This window comes from Aethalodelphis obliquidens, unplaced genomic scaffold (genome assembly GCF_003676395.1).
Source record: "Aethalodelphis obliquidens isolate GAN/ISIS:26980383/991018 unplaced genomic scaffold, ASM367639v1 scaffold43, whole genome shotgun sequence".
NCBI classification, from domain to species: Eukaryota; Metazoa; Chordata; class Mammalia; order Artiodactyla; family Delphinidae; genus Aethalodelphis; species Aethalodelphis obliquidens.
The window spans coordinates 7105379-7128304 of NW_020837987.1; the positions used below are offsets into that span (position 1 = coordinate 7105379).

Sequence of the window (22926 nt, forward strand, 5' to 3'; positions counted from 1 at the left end):
ATACAACATAATGATTTGATATTTGTATACGCTGTGAAATGACCACTACAATAAGTCTAGAGATCCTCTATCCCCATACAAAGTTACAAAATATGCCATATAATATTATTGACTATAACCACCATGCTTTGCATTATATCCTCATGACTACTTTATGTTATGACTGCTGGTTTGTACTTCTTTACCCTCTTCACCCATTTCGCCTGACCCCCCACCCCTTTGGCAACCACCATTCTGTTCTCTGTGTCTATGAGATTTATTTTGCTGGTAGGTTTTTGATTACTGATTCAGTTTCCTTACTACTAGTAATCAGTCTATTCTGATTTGTATTTCTTCATGGTTCAGTCTTGGAAGATTGTATGTTTCTAAGAATTTATCCATTTCTTCTAGGTTGTCCAATTTGTTGGTGAATAATTGTTCATAATAGTCCCTTATGGTCATCTGTATTTCTTTGTCATCAGTTTTAACTTCTCTTTCATTTGATTTATTTGAGCCCTATCTCCTTTTTTCTTAGTGAATCTAGCTAAAGGTTTGTCAATTTTATTTTTTTAAAGAACCAACTCTCAGTTTCATTGATCTTTCCTAGTATCTTTTTTTTTTGGCTGCACTACATGGCTTGCAGGATCTCAGTTCCCCAACCAGGATTTGAACCTGGACCACAGCAGTGAAAGCCCAGAATCCTAACCACTAGGCCACCAAGGAACTCCCTCTAATATCTCTTTAGTCTCTACTAGTGAGTCTAGTCTCACTATTAGTCTCTTAGTCTCTATTAGTAATTAGTCTCTATTAGTCTCTTTAGTGGTCTTTTATTTCCTTCCTTCTACTACCTTTGGGCTTAGTTTGTTGTTGTTCTTTTTCTAGTTCCTTTAGGTGTAAGGTCAGATCGTTCATTTGAGATATTTTTGTTTCTTGAGGTAGGCCTGTATCACTATGAACTTCCTTCTTAGAACTGCTTTTGCTGCAAGACATCGATTTTGGTATGTTTTCATTTGTCTCAAGGTATCTTTTGTTTTCTTCTTTGATTTCTTCGTTGACCTATTGGTTGTTCAGGAGCATGTTATTTAATCTCCAAATATTTGTGATTTTTCCAGTTTTCTTTTTGGGATTTCTTTCCCATTTTATACTGTTGTGGTCAGAAAAGATGGCTGATACGATTTCAGTCTTCTTAAATTTATTGAGACTTGTGGCATACTATATGATCTATCCTGGAGAATGTTCCATGTGCACTTGAAAAAAATGGATACTCTGCTGCTTTTGGAAGGAATGTTCTATATGTATCTATTAAGTTAATATGGTCTAATGTGTCATTTAAGGTGCATGTTTCCATATTGATTTTCTGTCTGGATGATTTATCCATTGATGTAAGTGGGATATTACAGTCCCTTACTATTATTGTATTGCTGTCAATTTCTCCCTTTAGGGTCTGATAATATTTGATTTATATATTTTGGTGCTCCAGTGTTGGTTGCATAGATATCTACAGGTGTTATATCTTCTTGTTGTATTGACCTCTTTATCATTATGCAATGCCCATGTTTGTGTTATATTATAGTCTTTGTTTTAAAATCTTTTATGTCTGAAATAAGTATAGCTCCCCCAGCTTTTTTGTTTTTGTTGTTTCCTTTTGCATGAACACTCTTTCCATCCCCTCACTTTTAGTGTGTGTGTATTCTTAAACCTGAAGTGAGTCTTTCGTAGGCAGCAGATAGATGGGTCTTCTTTTTTATCCATTCAGCCACTATATGTCTTTTGAATAATGAATTTAATTCATTTACATTTAAAATAATTATAGATAGGATATACTTACTGTCATTTTGTTAATTATTTTCTGGCTGTTTTGTGGTTCCTCTTCTCTTGCTCTTTTCCCTTGTGATTTGATGAATTTCTTTAGTGTTTTTTTTTCCAGATTCCATTCTCATCTTTTCTGTATTATAGAATTTTGCTTTGTAGTTGTCATGAGGCTCACAAATATCAGCATATATGTGTGTGCCTGTGTGTGTGTGTGTATGTATATGTACACTCTACTTTAAGTTGATAGCAAGTTAACTTGAATGCATTCTAAGACTCTACATTTTTACTCCTCTCCTCCCACATTTTGTTTCTGATTTCATATTTTACATCTTTTCATTTTGTGTATCCCTTTACTAATTATTGTAGTTATAGTTATTTTTATTACTTTTGTCTTTTAACTTTTATGTTAGCTTTATAAGTAATTAGTCTACTACCTTTACTAGATATTACCTTCACCACTGAGGGTTTTTTTCATATGTTATAGTGTCCTAACTAGTGCCCTTTTCCCAGCTTAAAAAAGTCCTTTTAATATTTCTCGTAAGGCTGGTGTAGTTGTAGTGATCTCCTTTAGCCTTTGCTTGTCTGGTAAACTCTTTATCTCTCCTTCAATTCTGAATAATAACATTGCCAGGTAGAGTATTCTTGACTGTAAGTTTTTTGCTTTTAGTACTTTGAATATCTCATGCCACTCCCTTCTGGCCTGCAAAGTTTCTGCTGAAAAATCTGCTCATTGTCTTATGGGGTTCCCTCGTGTGTAACAAGTTGTTTTCTCTTGCTGCTTTTAAAGTTCTCTCGTTATCTTTAATTTTTGACATTTCAATTATATTGCATCTTGGTGTGGATGTCTTTTTGTTTATCTTGTTTGGAACTCTCTGGGGTTCCTGGATCTAGATGTCTGTTTCCTTCCCCAGGTTATGGAAGTTTTCAACCTTATTTTTCAAAATAAGTTTTCTTTCTCTCTCTCTTCTCCTGGGACTCCTATAATGTGAATGTTGTTCTGCTTGATGTTGTCCCATAGGTCTGTCAAGCTATCTTCAGTTTTAAAAACTTTTTTTTTTTGCTCTCTGTTTGTATGAGTTTCACTACCCTGTCTTCTAATCACCAGTCCTTTCTTCTGTTTTATCTAGTCTGCTGTTGAACACCTCTAGTGTGTTTTTCAGTTCAGTATTCTTCAACTCTGTTACTTCTGTTCGGTACTTTTTTATATTTCCATCTTTGTTGAAGTTCTCTCAGTGTTCATTCTTCTCCCAAGGTCAGATGCTCCTCAGCATTTTTATGACCATTACTTTGAACTCTTTATCAGATAAATTACTTATCTTCATTTCATTAAGATATTTTTCCTGGGATTTTATTTTGCTTTTTCATTTGGAACATATTTCTTTTTCCCTCATTTTGCTTGACTCTTTATTTCTGCTTCTATGTATTAGGTGAAACAGCTACCTCTCCCAGTCTTGAAGAGTGGTTATAGGAAGACTGGGACTGTGTTTCAGTCTGCTGTCTTTGCAGTACCCTGGGGGTAATAGCCTTCCAAGAACTCTCTGATTTTTTCAGTCCCATGGAACCCAGAAACACAACCCCCCCTGGCCCTCAGAGCCAGGTATTCAAGGGATGTCCCCTTGGATGCGGGCTTGGGTATGTGGACGTCCCCCATGTTGACTTGACTTGTGTTGGGTGGGGCTGCAGAGAGCACCAGGCTGGGGCAAGACTGCCCAATGGGTTGGGTATGGCTGTGCGGACACACAAGGCTGGGGCAATCCCAGTCACCAGCTTGGGTGGGACTGTGGGGAGCACATCCCACTGGTGCTTGCAAAGTAGAGGGAGAGTGTAGAGTGGCACCCGCCAGCACCTCCATCCCTGGAGACAGTTACAGCAGGTCCCAGCAGATAATTTAATATTAGCAAAAGGATCTCCATATATGGTCTAGGCACTTTGCAACTTCTGCTTTTTCCCTGGGTCCTGGGGTGAGTAAATCTGTGCACAAGCCCTTTAAGAGCAGAATCCCCATTTCCTATAACCCTTTGGTTTTCTTGGACATAAGCCCCATTGGTTTTCAAAGCCAAGCATTTTGAAGGCTCATCTCTCTAGTGTAGATCCCAAGGTTTGGGGTGTCTAATGTGGGGCTTGAACCCTTTGCTCCTCCTAGGGAACTCTGTATTTGTGAGATCCCCCCCAACTGTGAATTGCCACACCAGGGGTGGGGTTTTTGGAAAGACTACTTCTCTACCTCTCCTGCCTGTCTCAGTGTGGCCCTTTGATCTTTTGCTGTGCAAGAGCTTTTCAGTTAAGTGTCAGGTCTTTTTCAGAGGGTATCTGTATTTAACTAGATTTGATGTGTCTGTGGGAGGAGGTGAGTTCAGGATCTTCCCATGTTTTCATTTTGAGCTGCCCTCCTATTTTTTTCCAGTCTTTATGATTGAGTCTCTAAACTACTAACATAAAATTTGTAGCCTTCTTGAATGAGTTTTTGTAGAGCATTCAGCTTAGTTTTCATAAAAACAGACAACCTTTCTCTCATATTTCTTTACATAATGTTATTTAAAATATATAAATAAAATATCAGGAACAGTTGGTATAAACAGGTTTGGAAGCAAACAGCTGATTCATGGTAAGCACATGGGCATCCTAGAGGTAGCTACTACTTGAATGCTTTTGTATATTGTGGACATTAATCCTTGTGTTTTCTTAAGGATTGGAGGGCATTGGTTCATATGGAGGTCAGGAACAAAATAAGTTTCAGTGTAGCCTCACTAAAAATGGGTCATTTTTAATTAAAACCTTCTAATAATTTAATAGGATAAAGGCTATTGATTTCTAGTGAGGACAAATATTTCCCCTGAGTTGTTTACCGATTTGCTACTCATATTTATTCAATAATTCTGCTCTGTGCTTGATTTATCCATATCACTTGTTGGCTTAATACTTTTAATTTTTAGTGTGATTGGGCATTAACATAAAGAAAACACTAATACACTAGTGCCTAGTTAGAGTGACTAAAATTATATTTGTTTTCTTTAGGATTTTAGTTTTCTTTTGGTCCTAAAATTTTTATTTTACAACTTAATCGAAGTATAATTGGAGAATAATAAACTCCACATATTTAAAGTTACAGTTTGATCTGTTTCGACATGTGTGTGTATCCATGAAATTATCACTATAATCAAGACAACAAACACTTCAGTCATTGCCAAATTTCCTTGTGTCCCTTTGTTATCCATCCCTTCTTCCACCTCCATCCCAAAGAAATCACTAACTTGCTCTCTGCAACTCTAGATTAGTTTATATGTTCTAGAATTTTATATAAATTGACTTATACAGTGTATACTTTTTTGGCCTTGTTTCTTTTGCTAGCATAATTTTCGGATTCTTCTATGTTGTTGTGTTTATCACTAGTTTATTTTTTATTTCTCTGTAGTATTCCATTCATGGGTATGCTGTAATTTATTTTTTCATACACCTGTTCATGGGCATTGTTTTTAAGATTCTCAGCCATTATCTTTTCAAATATTGCTGCTTCTTCCATTCTTCTCTGTGTAAGTTTCCATTTACACTTGTGTTTAATCTCCTAACTGAATCTTCTATGTCATAATTCTTCTCTTATGACTTTTCCAGTCTTTTTCTCATAGAATTTTTCTTTTGACCTATATTGGTTTCTTGTTCTCTGATAAAATGATTAATTTTATGTTTTAGCTACTTGAGCATAGTTATTTTTAAACTCTGTCTCATAACTCCAATATCTAGAATCCTTATAGATGTATTTCTGCTTATCTATTGTTTCTATAGTTTCTATATTCATGTTGTCTGGTTATTCCTTTAATTTTGTGCCAGACACTGTTTGCAAAATGTGAAACTAATCACTAGGATATCTTCCTTTATAGAGAATTTCTGTTCGCTTTTACCAAGTTCTGAAGCATTTTTGTTGTTATCTCAATCCGTTGCCTTCCTTGGTCACTGGGATAAATTGAAACTGAGCTGTAGTTCCTGTGTAGGTCTACCTCTGTTTTACTCACATTCCTAGGTTATGGTCCTTCAGTTATAACTCAACATGAGAGATGTTTAGGACACCCCCTGTAGACAGACCCTAGATACCAATCTCCGTTACTTTAGCCTTGAGAACATGTCATATGTTCTGTCAGTCTCTAAGCCAAATGCTAATACCAGTACAAATTCTTTTTTTCTTTTATTGGCGTATAATTGCTTTACAATGTTCTGTTTCTGCTGTAGAACAAAGTGAATCAGCTATGTGTATACGTATATCCCCTCCCTCTTGAGCCTCCCTCCCAACCCCCCCAGTACAATTTCAATAGTAGAAATTGGATAAGCCCTTCAGCATATTCAAATAGTAGCAGTTGTAGTATTTTCTTGCTTTGTTCTTCTAAAATATTTTACCAATAAATGTGATATCCCATGGAGATTTGGTAAAGGTCACTTGAGAAATGGCTTGAAAGCATAAAATCGAATGGATGAGCAATACTATAAACTCAAGAAATAAAACAAAAACACCTTGGTTGGGATCATCTGACAAAATATGACTTGACTAATAGGCACAGTGGAGAAAATGAGCAGGGCAAAGTATTTAAATGTGAATAGGCAAATGGAAGAATGAGTAAGTACGTATGATTCCATTTCTCTGAACTAGCATGGATATGCTTTTGTTTCCTCTTATCTGTACAGAAAGTAATGTAGAATTATGTGTACTCATTTCAGTAGAGATGGAAGGGATTAGACAATGAGGTGTATTACATTGCTATCACATGATGCCAATTGTGCTTCCTGATCCCTGATTTTTTTAATATTATCCTTTACTCCCTCCTATAACTGCCCCCCTTTGCTTTTTTTTTTTTTGACATGTAGTGTATTGTTTTTTTTACAGAATTTTTTTTAATACCTAACATGTGCTAAGTGTTGATTTACCATACTGGGTAAAACAATCTTAAGTCTTTAAATTGATATCCCATGATTGGGGTAGTACCTGCACTTATTTTTTTGTTGTTGTTGAACTCCTCAGATGAAATTGACCTGAACAAAACTTTATATATATATATATATATATTTTTTTTAATTTATTATTTATTTTTGGCTGTGTTGGGTCTTCGTTGCTGCACGTGGGCTTTCTCTAGTTGTGGTGAGCAGGGGCTACCCTTTGTTGCGGTGCGTGGGCTTCTCATTGCAGTGGTTTCTCTTGTTGTGGAGCACAGGCTCTAGCCTCATGAGCTTCAGTAGTTGTGGCATGTGGGCTTAGTAGTTGTGGCACATGGGCTTAATTGCACCACAGCATGTGGGATCTTCCCGGAACAGGGCTCAAACCCATGTCCCCTGCATTGGCAGGTGGATTCTTAACCACTGCACCACCAGGGAAGTCCCTGAGCAAAACTTTATATATTTAATCACCTGCCTCAGCTTTTTTAGTTCGTTAAAATTTCTGTTTATTTCTTGCCCTTTTTCATATTGCCCAGAATTTGTTAAGCCATTCACATTTCATATGCTCTATTTATTTTATTTTATCTTATTTATGTTTTGTGGCTGCATTGGGACTTTGTTGCTGCGCATGGGCTTTCTGTAGTTGTGGCGAGCGGGGGCTGCTCTTTGTTGTGGTGCACGGCTTCTTATTGTGGTGGCTTCTCTTGTTGCAGAGCATGGGCTTTAGGCTCATGGGCTTCAGTAGTTGCAGCACTTGGGCTCAGTAGTTGCAGCATGCGGGCCCTAGAGTGCATGGGCTTCAGTAGTTATGGCGCGTGGGCTCGGTAGTTTTGGCTTGTGGGCTCTAGAGCACAGGCTGAGTAGTTGTGGTGCATGGGCTTAGTTGCTCCTCGGCATGTGGGATCTTCCCCAACCAGGGATCAAACCCATGTCCCCTGCATTGGCAGGTGGATTCTTAACCACTGTGCCACCAGGGAAGTTCCTGCTCTATTTATTTTAGGATTTATTTCTTATATCTACCTTGGAAATTTTAGTTCTTTTTGAACAGTAAAACAGTATGAATTTGTTTTCTTATTTTTAGTTCTTTTTGAACAGTAAAACAGTATGAATTTGTTTTCTTATTTTTCAGACATGCAATCCAGGTGTAAGACCAAGACATCACCAAAAAATGGCATTTTTGACAGAGGATTGCCTCAGTGGGAAATAATGGAAATTTGTAAAAAACATAGCCTTGAATGTTTATGTTTTAAAGGTGATTGGGAAAGCAAAGGTCAGTTTGAAACACAACAGGAAAACCAGGAAGAATGTTTTAAGCAGATTATACTCACCTGTGAAAAAATGCCCACATTTAACCAGCACACAACTTTTAATCTACTTCAGAGACTTAATACAGTAAAGAAACTGAATGAATTTAAAGGGTGTAGGAAAGCATTTTGTTCTGACGCAGACTGTATTCAACATCAGTTAATTCACACTGGTGGAAAATTTTGTGACGATAAGGAATGTGAGAAGACCTTTTTTCCTGATTCAGAACTTACTCAATATCAGACAGTTTACACTGCTAAGAAAACATATGAATGTAAAGAATGTGGGAAGGCTTTTAGTTTGCGTTCAAGTCTTACTGGTCATAGGAGAATTCATACTGGTGAAAAACCTTTTAAATGTAAGGAATGTGGGAAGGCCTTTAGATTTCATTCACAACTTAGTGTCCATAAGCGTATTCATACTGGTGAGAAATCTTACGAATGTAAGGAATGTGGCAAGGCCTTTAGTTGTGGCTCAGACCTTACTCGACATCAGAGAATTCATACTGGTGAAAAACCCTATGAATGTAATGACTGTAGGAAGGCCTTTAGTCAGCGATCACATCTTACTAAACATCAGAGAATTCACACTGGTGAAAAACCTTATGAATGTAAGGAGTGTGGGAAAACTTTTACTCGTGGCTCACACCTAACTCAGCATCAGAGAATTCATACTGGTGAGAAATCTCATGAATGTAAAGAATGTGGAAAAGCCTTTATTCGTGGTTCAAATCTTGCTCGACATCAGAACGTTCACGTTGGTAAGAAACCCTATGAATGTGAGAAATGTGGGAAAGCCTATGTCTGGAGTTCACACCTTGCTCGACATCAGCGAATTCATACTGGTAAGAAACCTTTTGAATGTAAGCAATGTGGGAAGACTTTTATATGGGCCTCATACCTTGCTCAACATGAGAAAATTCATAATGAGAGAAAACCGTATGAATGTAAGGAATGTGGAAAGACCTTTATTCATGGTTCAGAGTTTAATCGACATCAGAAAATTCATACTGGTGAGAGAAACTATGAATGTAAGGAATGTGGAAAGACCTTTTTTCGTGGTTCAGAACTTAATCGACATCAGAAAATCCATACTGGAAAGAGATCATATGAATGTGAAGAGTGTGGAAAAGCCTTTCTTTGGGGTTCACAACTTACACGACATCAGAGAATACATACTGGTGAGGAACCTTACGTATGTAAAGAATGTGGGAAATCTTTTATCTGGGGTTCACAACTAACACGACATAGGAAAATTCATACTGATGCAGAACCCTATAAATGTAAGGAAAGTGGCCAGATCTTTAGTCACCATTCTTATTTTGCTGAACAGAAAATTCACAGTGATGAGAATCTTTATCAATGGAAATATTATGGGAACACCATTAGTCATGACTCATACTTTGCTCAACACCAGAGTATTTACACTTTTGAGAAATCCTATGAACGTAAAGATTTTGAGAGGGCATTTTCTCCAGGCTCTCACTTTATTTCACTCTTGTGAAATCTTGTGATATAAAAATGTAGGAAAAGTCTTTATTCATGACTTGTTAATTGATCTCAGTTAATTCCTTCTTTTGAGAAAGCCCGTAGTGTAAATAATATTGGAAGACCTTTTGACAGAGCACGAAACACACTCAACAGCAAAGAATTTCTAATGCAATCTATATTAATGGACGAAAGCTTTACTGATTGGTTATCAATTATAGAATATCGGGTAAAGTCCTACAAGTAAGATGGTAGTGTGAATCCCTTCTGAATCATTCTGAAAAGATTCTCCACGTCATTGATATTGTGCAGCATAGAACTGAAGTCTAACTCATCTAGGGAAACTTTCCATCATTACTTAAATCTTGTTGCACTTCCACAAAATCACACCAAAGGTGAATTTGTGTTTTGTAATTAATCTGGAAAAGCCTTAAGCTGTGTCATACAATTTATTTGGTATGTCTTAGTTTCAGTACCTCTTACCTCCTAATTTTTTGGAAAGTAACTTAATTCTGTGTTTGCTTACTTATCAGATTGTAAGGGTTACATTAGTTTGAGGATTTAAATGATTTAATGACCATCATTAATAATAGTATTAGACCATTTCTATGAGAGGAAGACCTTAAGAGATTATAGACAAATATGCCATCTGTATGTATGTCTTACTGAACAGCAGAATGTTAATTCTGAAGGAAAACTGGTAAAATCGAATGAAGCAAAGAAAGCTTTGATTCAGTATTAATTTCATTTGCTACATAAAAAACTCATACTATAAAGAAAGCCTTATGGTTTTCATGAAAGTGGGGTTGTTGAGTGCTCAGCATTTTTTAAGGCATTTGGAAGAAATTTGTTTCTAACAAATTTCTAAAGCCAAATGGCATAATCCATTTTATCACCACAATCAAATTTTGGAAATTAGAAAATAGCCAAATGAATTCTGACCTCTTGGAAGTTTAGTGCTACATATATAAATAATTCTCAGATTAATGAGTAAATCAAAAGTGAAATCACAGGCAATTTGGATGTGAATGATAATGAGACTCCTATAAATCAGATCCTATGAATGTGGCCATAGCACTTCTCAATGGAAATTGCTCTGTGTATAAAACCAAGAAGATTGAAGGCAGTTTATTTCTTGTCACCACTGTATCTCCAGCTTTTAGAACACTTCCTGTCATATTATGGGGTCCAAATATTTATCAAGTTAAATAATGATTACCCAAACAAGCTAGAATAAGAGCAAATGCCTCCAAGTGAACTGATGGAAAGGTTTAAGGAAAATAATGCCAAAATCATGGAATAAAGAACAATACTGAAGGATTTTTATTTTAAATCAAAATGTTTCTTTGAAGAAAACTATTATTTACTAGACTTTGACAATGCCTCCACATTATAAGAAAGGAGAAATGTGATACAACCATATGTTTAGATGAATTTTTAAAGGTCATGTAAATATATATAAACCATTAGACACAAATTTTTAAATATAGAAAGTAAAGTTTATTTTCTAGGAAAACATTATCTTAAATGATTAAAATTTGAGAGTAAATAAAAAGGGCTAATTGGAAGAAAACTTTTTTTAAAAAAAAACAGAGGATCAGATAATTGTATAGGGTACCCCCTGAAGGAACAGAAAATCCTATGGAAAAATTGTTCACTCATGCTAAAAGACTAAATAACATAATTCTGATAATAAAATTAAATGTAGCCCTTGAACAACATATTCCAGAATAATTTCATTCATGAACATACATGAAAAAAAATATGAGAGTCAAACGATATTTACTCAGAATGTTTAATCTCTGATCTGGATGGGTGGTAATTCTACAGTTTAAACAACAGCAAAATATGATGAAAATGTAATCTTCTCAGTTTAGTACTTAATAAGTTTATTCTATGTGCATTTTCTTCGTATCTTTTAGTATTACATGAATTAAGGAATAGTGAATATATGTACATATATTTAGCGTGTTTATAATTCAGTTATTTAACAGTAGTTAAACAGTATTAGGGGGGCTTCCCTGGTGGTGCAGTGGTTAAGAATCCACCTGCCAATGCAGGGGGCACAGGTTCGAGCCCTGGTCCAGGAAGATCCCACATGCCGCGAAACACCTAAGCCCATGCACTGCAACTACTGAGCCTGCGCTCTAGAGCCCGCGAGCCACAACTACTGAAGCCTGCAAGCCTCGAGCCCGTGCTCTGCAACAAGAGAAGCCACCGCAGTGAGAAGTCCACACACTGGAATGAAGAGCAGCCCCCGCTCGACGCAACTAGAGGAAACCCGTGCACAGCAACGAAGACCTAACACAGCCAAAAATAAATAAAATAAATAAATTTATTTTAGAAAAGAAACAGTATTAGGGAACAGTACTTCCATCCGAATTATTGTCTTCTATGGAATTTCACAACTCATGGGGAAAATGAAAATTATTTTTGTTATATTGCTTTATTATTAATAAACAAGCTATTTCATTCATGCTGACTAAACTTTTTTTTAAGGTGACCAGTACACTGAGAAAAATAACATTTAGAACCTTCTGGACATCCATATAAAGACAAGTATGAGACATTCTGTTTTCCTTTGGCCTGGACTGCCTTGTTGAGTGTATTATCTACTGCTCCTGTCTCCTTCATGGTGAATTTCTGGATCTCCTTGAATGCCTGAGGTACATGCTTCTTGAGCTCCACTCCACTGATATGTTTGTGAATATTGATGATGTCTTCTCTAGCCTATCTTATAGATGAAAGAAAGCCCTTAGTTTTTCCCTAACCACCTTTCTTCTCAGGAGCCATTTTACTACAACCATGTTGGAAAAGAACTTGTTATAATTAGTCTTAGTGCATCTGGATAAAATGTAGGGGATAGAACTAGATTAATTCCTGGCAGTATAAAGCAGGGTAAATTCCCAGCAAATCAAGAGATCTAAATATCAAAAAGGGGGGAGAAAAGAAAAACTTACAAGTACTATGAGAAAACATGAGTGGATTCCTTTATAACCTTGGAATTGAGATATCAATAACTATGAATTAAAGATCCAGTAGAAATAAGGAGGAAGAAGTCAGTTTTCTGTAGCACTAAAGCAGTATTCACAAAGATACAGGAAAATTACAAACTGGAGATATTTGCAACTATATCACAAACTAATAACCATAAAGAGCCTAAAAGTTGAGATGAGAATATAAGTAACACTACATTGAGATACCACTTCATACCAATCAGATGGACAGAAATCCAACAAGGTATTAAAATATTCTATTAGCAAGACTGGAAAAACAAGGACTCTCACATTGCTGCTGAAAATGTAAAACAGTACAACTCTTATATGAGGGAATTGAGCATTGCCCATGTGTAATCTCTGCATATCCCATAAGACCCAGACCCTTGCTTCTATCCTAAAGATACATTGGTAAAATTATAAAGTGTGGTATGCACAAAAATTAAAAAAATACTATATATAAGTGCAGCAGACTGGAAACAATCCAGATGCCCAGCATAAACTGGTTTAATTAGCATATTTATGTAACAGTGGAATATCGTGCAGCTGTATACTTCTATAGAGTGATCTTCATGATAGGTTAAATGAAAAAATAGGTAAGTGGAAAATAATATGTATATTATGCTAACATTTGTGAAAGGAATAGAGGAATACTATATATACCTATACTTTCAAAAAGAAATAAAGTGAAACAACAGTTGGGAGAAAGCAAGGACGGAAGGTAGTTATCTTTGATTGACCGTTTTATATTTTTACTTTGGATCCATGGAGATACTTTACGTATTGACTTTTATTTTAAAAAAGAAGGCAAAGGGGAAATAGCAATCCTAATATCAAAACCAGTGAATTTGATTCACAATCAGCTTATTACATAACAATGTAAAGAAAAATAATTTCAAATGATGTTAAAGTATTTTGACATAGTAGTAGGAGAGCTATATCTCAAGGACAAAGAAATACAATGAAATCTGTGCTTGCTTTACTAGCCTTTTGTTAAAGGTAATATTGATATTATTGTAGGTGAGTCCAAAATTAAGTACATAACTTAATTTCATGAGGATTTAATTTTTGCAAAATAAAAAATAAAGAAGTAAAATGCCTGTAGTCTTTCATGTGAATTTGAAGTGTGCATTTCCTACCTCTCCAATGAAGGAGTCTAAAAACATTAGTGACATGGAAGCAGTGAGCACCATGTTTTCATGTGTACAATCTGTGGTTCCTAAATTCTGTTTTCTATAAAAGGAAGCAAGGGCTCCTTGGAGAAATGGCATATGAACAGGTCAAGGGTAGGAGATGTATATATGATTATTCTGACATATATTTTATGCCTAAAAGCAAGAAAGCTGTCAAAGACTGTAGAATCATGTCAACCTGAAGGAACTGACCAAAGGTAGGATAATCTGAACACGTAAAAGCTATTGCAGTGGACTGAAACAGTGATTGTAGGTAAAGCTTCCAAATTCAAAATGAAAAAATTTTTGATAGAACCTTTTATGGAGCTTGCCAAAGTACCAGCTTATTCTGAAAATTTGATAAGTAAAGGAATAAAAGTAAGCATTTATCATTTTTACACACACATATGTACACACTACAAATCAGTGAAGAAAGAATATAGAGCTACTATAGTTCTCCTTTTTCAAGTCTTGAGACTATAATCGATATTTAATATTTCCTTCAGATACTTATTTCATGTTCCCTTTGCTAACAGCATTGCAGATTATGTTCCCTCCATCCCTTTTTTTGTCCATGATTTTATTATAAAATTTTCAAACATACAGAAAAGCTGAAAGAATATTACAGTAGACAGCATATGCCCACTGCCTGGACTCTACCATTAACATTTTATTGTACTTTAAGCTGGGAGTTATTGTTGGGTTGACACCTTTGTTCCTGAAGGGTCTGAGCTATTCATCCTGTCTCTTTGGAGTTGCTATTGTAATCCATTAATTTTTACCAGTGAACATGGAAGTACTAGAAACACCACAGATTTTTCTCTGGGTTCCAAACATACTTTTTCCTGCCTCCTTTTTGATAATCAGGATGATTTTCTGTGGATGTCATTCTTTAACATCTTTCCCTTGCCTTTTTGTCACTGTTATAAGAGCCTCAAATGGCAAAATGGCAGATTCAGTTATAAGGTCATTGGAGTCATTCTGCCCCCTAGCAGAAGGTTCCTTTGGAACTAAGAATTCAGAAATAGCAAAGCCCAAAATAGGAATGGAAAGCAAAAATATTAGTGGTTGGGTATGAACACTAGTTACTGGGCCTGCTGAGATGTAATAATGAAAGGACCTGCTCCATTCTTTGTTTCCTAGACCTATCTATTCTGGTTTTTTGAGAAACAGCAACATCCTGAACAGTACTCCAACCTAAACAAGGGTTTTTTCCTGCCAGATGGCACAATAATTACGTTTACAATTATTCTGCCATTCTATTACGACAGACTACTTTGGGTTGATGGGATCCATGGTAAGACAGGTAAATCTCATTGTTATGTCACCACTACCTTATTTATTTTGCTTTAAAATTATGTATTCATTTAGAACCACTGTTACATGGGATTATGATGGTGAATAATACATTCAGTAAGTCCCTCAATGCTGGATAGTAATAGAAAATCCTTAATTAATCACCTGTTTCTCCCCCATCCCATATGGCTATCATGTCCCGCTCCATTATGAAAGTGTTCCAGTGTAGTCAGTATATCACCAAAAGGGTGACTGCCCTTTTCTAGAGAAAAGTGACATCAGGCTTCTGTTTAAACTTTTGCAGGTTGGGCACTCAGCAGTGGCAATATCCAGGTTAGTCTTGTTGAAAGGAAGTCAATGTTCCTACATATAACCTCCATCCCTGCCATTCATTACAACTGAGAGAATGGTAGTGGAGCTGGGTAGAGGTTGACTGACATTCTGTCTACTTCTCTGGAGTCTTCTCTAAAATGGATGCACTTTGGTGAGTATTCACATAGCACACAGATATCTTCATACTCTGCTCATGAAGAAATATAAAGCTGCAGAAGTCTATGGCTCGGCCAACGTAACATGCTTAAGTTTTCTTCCTTAGTCAACTGATCATGTTGCCCATGGGGCTATAGATGTTATCTGTGGGAGAAGTAGCAATGAGAATAGATGCCACATGGGAGTCTGAGCCAATTGTGAAACTGTATCTTCAAAAATTAATGATGGACCTCTGCACGCATCCCAGATGTCTTGAAAGAACAAATAATACCAACTTCTTGGTGAAAAATTCGACACGTACGGTCATGTATTGTCCTCTGGTTAGCCAGGCAGTATCTCTTAGGGTAAAATTAGGCATCTGGAAGAGGTCTTGTGTTTGCTTCAAAATTCTAGGGTTCTTTTCTTGGTTCTCCTATTAAGGAAAGAAAGAAAATTAAAAATTTAAAGTACACATTTACAATAGCATTAAAAATATTTGGGGCTTCCCTGGTGGCACAGTGGTTGAGAGTCCGCCTGCCGATGCAGGGGACACGGGTTCGTGCTCTGGTCTGGGAAGATCCCACATGCCACAGAACGGCTGGGGCCGTGAGCCATGGCCGCTGAGCCTGCGCATCCGGAGCCTGTGCTTCGCAACGGGAGAGGCCACAACAGTGAGAGGCCTGCGTACCGCAAAACAAACAAACGAAAAATAACTGATAGGAATAAGTATAACAAAAGACCTCTACAGAAAACAATGAAAGCATGTTAAGAGAACATTTCAAAGACTTGGATAAAATGAGCTCTTTACCCCAGTAATATGTTAAAGAATCAATGTTGTAAAATTGCTTGTTCTCAAAATTGACCTAGAGATTTAAGCAAATCCAATTTAAAAAATGACAACAGGAATTTTTCAAAACTTAACCAGCTGATTTTAAAATTTATATGGGAATGCAAAGGGTCATGAATAAGAAAGACACTATTAAAGAATAAGAACAACAGGGAAGGACATTCTATCATATATTAAGAAATAAATGTATAGATAGTAATACAGTATGGTATCATGCATATGGATAAATAGACCAATGGAACCAAACAAGGATGTCAGAAATAGATCCATTCTTATAGGACCACTTAATTAGTTATAAAGGTGGCAATACAGAGCTCTGGGGAATGAACACCTCTTCAATAACTTGTTCTAGAACAATTGAGTATCCATATAAGAATGCAATCAAGCAGTCATGGAATAATACATGGAAATGAATTCCAGATGGACTGATGATTTAAAAGCAAAAGACAAAACTTTTAGAACACAACATCTGAGAATGTTTCATAACAACAGAGTACAGTATATTTCCTAAACAAAACATTTTAAATTTAACCAGAAAGGAAAAGTCTGATGTGTTCACATTAATTTCATTAATCCTGTTAATCAACAGTCACCATTAAAAGACTGAACAGTTGACTGCTTCTGACCAAGATGGAAAAATTGGCCAGATTTACTTGAACAGCTGAAATAACTAAAAGGGTGAACAAGATAGGTGAAACAATGGTTTTCAAGACATTGAACATTTAAAAATATTCAATTCCAATGAAGGATGATGATCCCTGAGAGAAGAAATGAGATGACCCCTATGATTGCACAGTTTATAGCTGGGAGGGGTAACCAAGGTGGAGCCCAGTGATCTCTTAGTGTTGAAATGGGATGAGGAGTCCAATGAAGCCAATGTCGTCGGAATTTACAGGGCAGAACATCAAAAAGGTGAGAATTACACAAAGATTTCCAGAGATCTGCAGAGAATTTCCCTTAAGTACTCATCAATACATTTATGTGAAAAAACTACCTTAAGCCAGGGAAAAATCACCACCTGAAAGAATTGGAGGGAACTTACACAGAGCTCATAGAGGTGTAGGAATAATTCCTGCTCTCAAAAGCCAAAGTGGAAAACCTGAGACTTCACATAGCATCAAGTAGAGTACTCAGAGGATTTTACTTCAATTGTGGGGAAATTTTGCCATAGACTAAGCCCTACTCTGAGGCCACCTGAGAAAGCTTAAAAGTGTACCTCAAAAGGATCAAACTTTCCAAATAATGGCGTCTCAAAGATAAAAAATATTTATAGGTATACAAAAATATGCAGCACCTAACAGGGCAAAATTTATGTCTGGTATCCAGTAAAAAAGTATTAGGCATCCAGCATCCATTAATGAGAAGAACTCAGCTAAGAGGAAAAGAAGGAATTTCCTTGAGCAATAAAGAGTATCTGAAAAGCCAACAGCTAACATCATACTTAATGGTGAAAGACCTACTACCAGGAACAACAGAAAGATGTCTGGTCTCAACATTCATACTAAGCATTGTATTAGAGGCTCTGGCCAGTGCAGGGGGAGGGGGGAAGTATCCAGATTGAAAGGGAAGAAATAAGACTACATTAACATATGAATGTCTATATGAAAAAAATCTGATGGCATCTACAGAAAAAGCTACTAGAACTAATAAGTGAGTTTAGTGAGGTTGCAGGATAAGGATTAGTATGCATAAATTATTTTCTATGTCCTAGCAGTGAACAATCTGAAGCTTGAATTTTTAAAATGGCACTTAGAACACCTTCAAGAGCCTTAGATACTTAGTGACAACTCTAGAAAAAGTGCAAGGTATGTACCATGAAAATTAAAGAACACTGCTGAGAGAACTTAAAGAAGACCTAAATAAGCGGGGGGAGAGAGAGACTATGTTCAGAAATTGGAAGACTTCATACTATTAAGGTGTCAGTTCTTTCCAAATTGACTTGTAGATGAAATGGAATTCCAACCAGAATATCAGGAAGCTTTTACCTTTGTGTGTGTGTGTGTGTGTGTGTGTGGAAACTGATTCTAAAATACACGTGAACATGCAAAGGACATGAAACAGGAAAAACAACTTTGAAAAATAATAACAAAGTTGAAGGACATGGACTACCTGACTTTGAGACTTATTATAAAGCTAAACTAATTCAAGATTGTGTGTTATTGTAATCAAGATAGACAAATAGGTCAATGGAACAGAAAAGAGTTCAGAAATAAACTCAAACATGTATATGGACAACTGATTTGTGGCAAAGGTGGCTTAATGGATAAAGGTCTTTTCAACAAATAGTACTAGAAGAAATGAATATGCATAGGCAAAAAAAGAGCTTTGGTTTATACCTCACACCATATTAAACATAACTAAAATTTATCATAGATATAAAATGTAAAACCTAAAACCATAAAACTTATAGAACTTTGGGTTAGGCAAAAATTTCTTGGGCATTATACTGAAATTTAAAGAACAATATGATAATAATTCATGAAAATTGAAAATTTCTATTCTTCAACAGACACTGTTAAGAAAATGAAAAGGTTAGCCACCAACTGGGAAAAATATTTTCCAGTCATACTTGATAAAGGATTTTAATATGAAAAGAATTTTCAAAACCCAATAATATACTCCAATTTAAAAATAAGCAAAAGATTTGAACAAATATATAACCAAAGAACATATACAGATGTCAAATAAATGCATCTAAAGATATTCAACATCATTAGTCATTAGAAAAATGCAAATTAAAACAGATAAGTAAATATTATGCCACCTATTAGACTAGTTAGCATTTAAAAAGCTGAATATACCACATGTTGCAAAGGATGAGGAAAAACTGAATCTCATACATTGCTAATGGGAATTTAAACAATACAAACACTTTGGAAAACATTTTGACAGTTTTAATTAAAAAGTCAAACACACAAAAATAGGAACCGGAGTCTCATAACTTAATACTTCGAATGTCAAGGAAACAATTAAAAAAATTCTTCTTATACTGAGAACCAGAAAAATCTAAATGTGAATGGGAACAAACAACAGATGTAATTGTCTGATCGTGAGTTAAAGCTGCTGTCGTAAAAATGCAACAAGCATTTGAAAACACTCTTGAATCAAATGAGAGAGAAAGATTGAGAGGGAATATCAGGAAAGAAAGAAAAGATACAAGAAAGAACCAAATATAAATATTAGAACTGAAAAATACAATAACTAAATTTTTAAAATCACTGGGATGGGCACAGTAGCAGAATGGAGATGACAAAGAAAGTAATCAATTAACTTGAAGATACATCAAAAGAAATTATCCATTCTGAACAACAGAGAGAAAATAGATTGGAAAAAAAAAAGTGGAAGCTCTTAGACCTTAGGGACAACAATGAAAGATCTAACATTTGTATCAGAATCCCAGAAGGAGAGGAGAAAAAGCGGAGCTGAAAATATATTTGAAGAAAGAGGGTTTAAAAACTTCTCAAGTTTGGGACTTCCCTGGTGGCACAGTGGTTAAGAATCTGCCTGCCAATGCAGGGGACATGGGTTCGAGCCCTGGTCTGGGAAGATCCCACATGCTGCGGAGCAACTAAGCCCGTGCACCACAACTACTGAGCCTGTGCTTTAGAGCCCATGAGCCACAACTACTGAGCCCATGTGCCACAACTTCTGAAGCCCGTGCACTTAGAGCCTGTGGTCCACAACAAGAGAAGCCACCGCAATGAGAAGCCTGTGCACCACAACGAAGAGTATCCCCTGCTCACCACAACTAGAGAAAGCCCGCGTGCAGCAACAAAGATGCAACATAGCCAAAAATAAATTAAAATAAATAAATTTAAAATACTTTAAAAAAACTTCTCAAATTTGACAAAAGACATAAACCTACAGATTCAAGAAGATGAGTAAATATTATATAGGCTAAATCCAATGAAATTCACATCTAGATACACCATATTCAAATTTCTGAAAGCTAAAGACAAAAAAAAAGTTCTTGAAAGCACCCAGAGAGAAATGAAACCTATATAACAAGGTTTCTCAACTCTGTCAAATAATTATTATGTGGGGGGCTACAATATTATTATTGTAGGCTATTTTGCAACATCCCTAGCCTCCATCCACTAGAAACCAGTAGCAACTCTTAGTTGTGACAGCCCAAAATGTCTCCAGGCATTGCCAAATATTCCCTTGGGTGCGAAACTGTTCTCAGTTGAGAACCATTGCTGTAGAACAACAATCATTCAAATGCCAGTGCGTTTCTCATCAGAAATCATGAAGGCCAGGGAAGTAGCCCGTATTTTTTGATCTAAAAGAAAAATGATAAAAGAAAGGAAATTTCAACCCAATATTCTACAACCAGTAAAAATATCCTTCAGGAAGGAAAGTAATATATCTGACATACTCAGATGAAGGAAAATCAGACTATATCACCAAGAGATCTGCTCTAAAAAATGCATAAATAAATTTATTTATCCAAAAAGAAAATAATAACAAGAAAACTTGGAACATTAACAATGAAGAAAGAGCAAGAAAATGGTAAATATATGTGCACACATAATAGACTATCCTCTTTTAACATTTTAAAATCATTTTAAAATATTGTCTCATATGGTTCTTGAAATATGTAAAGGTGATTTTTAAGACAACTGTATTATAAAGGGGAGAGTATAAAGTAACCTAACAGTAATGTTTCTACAGTCCACTTGAACTGGTAAAAGTTGATATTAGTAGTACAATATTACTAATAATATAATATCCTATCACATGAAGAAATCACATGAAGGGATATACTCAAAAGATACAAGTCTAAAGAAAATGTCTAAGTAATCCATAGGCAAACAACACAGGGAAACCGAGGCACAAAAAAGGGTACAAACAGAAAACAAATGATAAAATGTCAGACTTTAAATCCTAACATGTAATTAGTTACATTAAATATAAATGACCTGGGCTACCCTGGTGGTGCAGTGGTTAAGAACCCGCCTGCCAATGCAGGGGACACAGGTTCGAGCCCTGGTCTGGGAAGATCCCACATGCCACAGAGCAACTAAGCCTGTGCGCCACAACTACTGAGCCTGCGCTCTAGAGCCCACGAGCCATGACTATGGAGCCCATGTGCCACAACTACTGAAGCCTGCACACCTAGAGCCTGTTGTGCTGTACAACAAGAGAAGCCACCACAATGAGAAGCCCACACACCACAACAAAGAGCAGGCCCCACTAGCCGCAACTAGAGGAAGACTGTGCACAGCAACAAAGATGCAATGCAGCCAAAAAAATAATAATAAAATATATTTTAAAAAAGTGTTCTTTGTTGAAAATATTTCCTAAATTAATTAATTTTAAAATGGCCTAACCATCACTTATAATTTCACTCAGAAGTGAAATTGCTGGCTCTTTTCATGCCTAGCCTAGCCATGGCTCATGGTCCCAAGAAGCACCTGAAGTGCATATCAGCTCCAAAGCATTGGATGCTGGGTAAACTGGTGTGTTTGCTCCTCATCCATCTACCAGTCCCCACAAGCTGAGGGAATGTCTCCCCCTAATCATTTTCCTAAGGAACAGACTTAAGTATGCCCTAACGGGAGATGAAGTAAAGATACGCATGCATCATTTTATTAAGATTGATGGCAAGGTCCGCACTGATATAACCTACCCCACTGATTTTATGGATGTCATCAGCATTGACAAAACTGGAGAGAATTTTCGTCTGATCTATGACACCAAGGGTCGCTTTGCTATTCATCATATTACACCGAAGGAGGCCAAGTATAAGTTGTGCAAAGTGAGAAAGATCTTTGTGGGGACAAAAGGAATCCTCATCTGGTTCCCCATGATACTCACACCATCTGCTACACTGATCCCCTCATCAAGGTGAATAACACCATTCAAATTGATTTGGAGACTGGCAAGATTACTGACTTCATCAAATTTGACACTGGTAACCTGTGCATGGTGACTGGAGGTTTTAACCTGGGAAGAATTGGTGTGATCACTAACCAAGAGAGACATCCTGGTTCTTTTTTTTTTGGTTTTTTGGGTTTCTTTTCTTTTCTTTTCTTTTCTTTTTTTTTTTTTTTTTTTTTTTTGCGGTTCACGGGCCTCTCACTGTTGTAGCTTCTCCCGTTGTGGAGTACAGGCTCCGGACGCGCAGGCTCAGTGGCCATGGCTCACGGGCCTAGCCGCTCTGCGGCATGTGGGATCTTCCCGGAGTGGGGCACGAACCCGTGTCCCCTGCATCGGCAGGCGGACTCTCAACCACTGCGCCACCAGGGAAGCCCTCCTGGTTCTTTTGATGTAATTCATAAGAAAGACGCCAATGGCAACAGCTTTGCCATCCAGCTCTGCAAAGTTTTCGTTATTGGCAAAGGCAACAAACCATGGATCTCTTCCCCGTGGAAAGGGTATCCACCTTATCACTGCTGAGGAGAGCGACAAGAGACTGGCGGCCAAACAGAGCAGTGGATAAAATGATCTGTAGGTGACATGATTGGAAAAGTCTTTGTACTTAATTAAAGATAATACTACATTTTAAAAAAAAGTGAAATTGCTGGATCATATGGTTTTTATTCTTTTTTTACATGAGCATTTACCAGCTGTAAGTTTCCTTCTTTATGGTGCTTTAGCTGCTTCCAAGTTTTGTTGTGTTGGGTTTACATTTTCATTTATTT

At 36.5% G+C, this 22926-nt stretch overlaps 1 protein-coding gene and 1 pseudogene across 5 annotated transcripts in view; both read left to right on the plus strand.

Annotated features, from left to right (window-relative positions):
• The window catches only part of ZNF790 (zinc finger protein 790), a 33596-nt gene extending 21989 nt beyond the window's left edge, over positions 1–11607 (plus strand). For all 5 annotated transcript variants that reach the window (XM_027078923.1, XM_027078927.1, XM_027078928.1 and 2 more), the window contains exon 5: positions 7838–11607. In XM_027078923.1, coding sequence (XP_026934724.1) covers positions 7838–9516 — 1679 coding nt within the window. In that variant the 3' untranslated portion in view covers positions 9517–11607. The remainder of the gene's footprint in view (positions 1–7837) is intronic.
• Positions 11608–21672: 10065 nt separating this feature from the next.
• LOC113605568 (40S ribosomal protein S4-like) lies at positions 21673–22724 on the plus strand (annotated as a pseudogene).
• Positions 22725–22926: the final 202 nt, after the last annotated feature.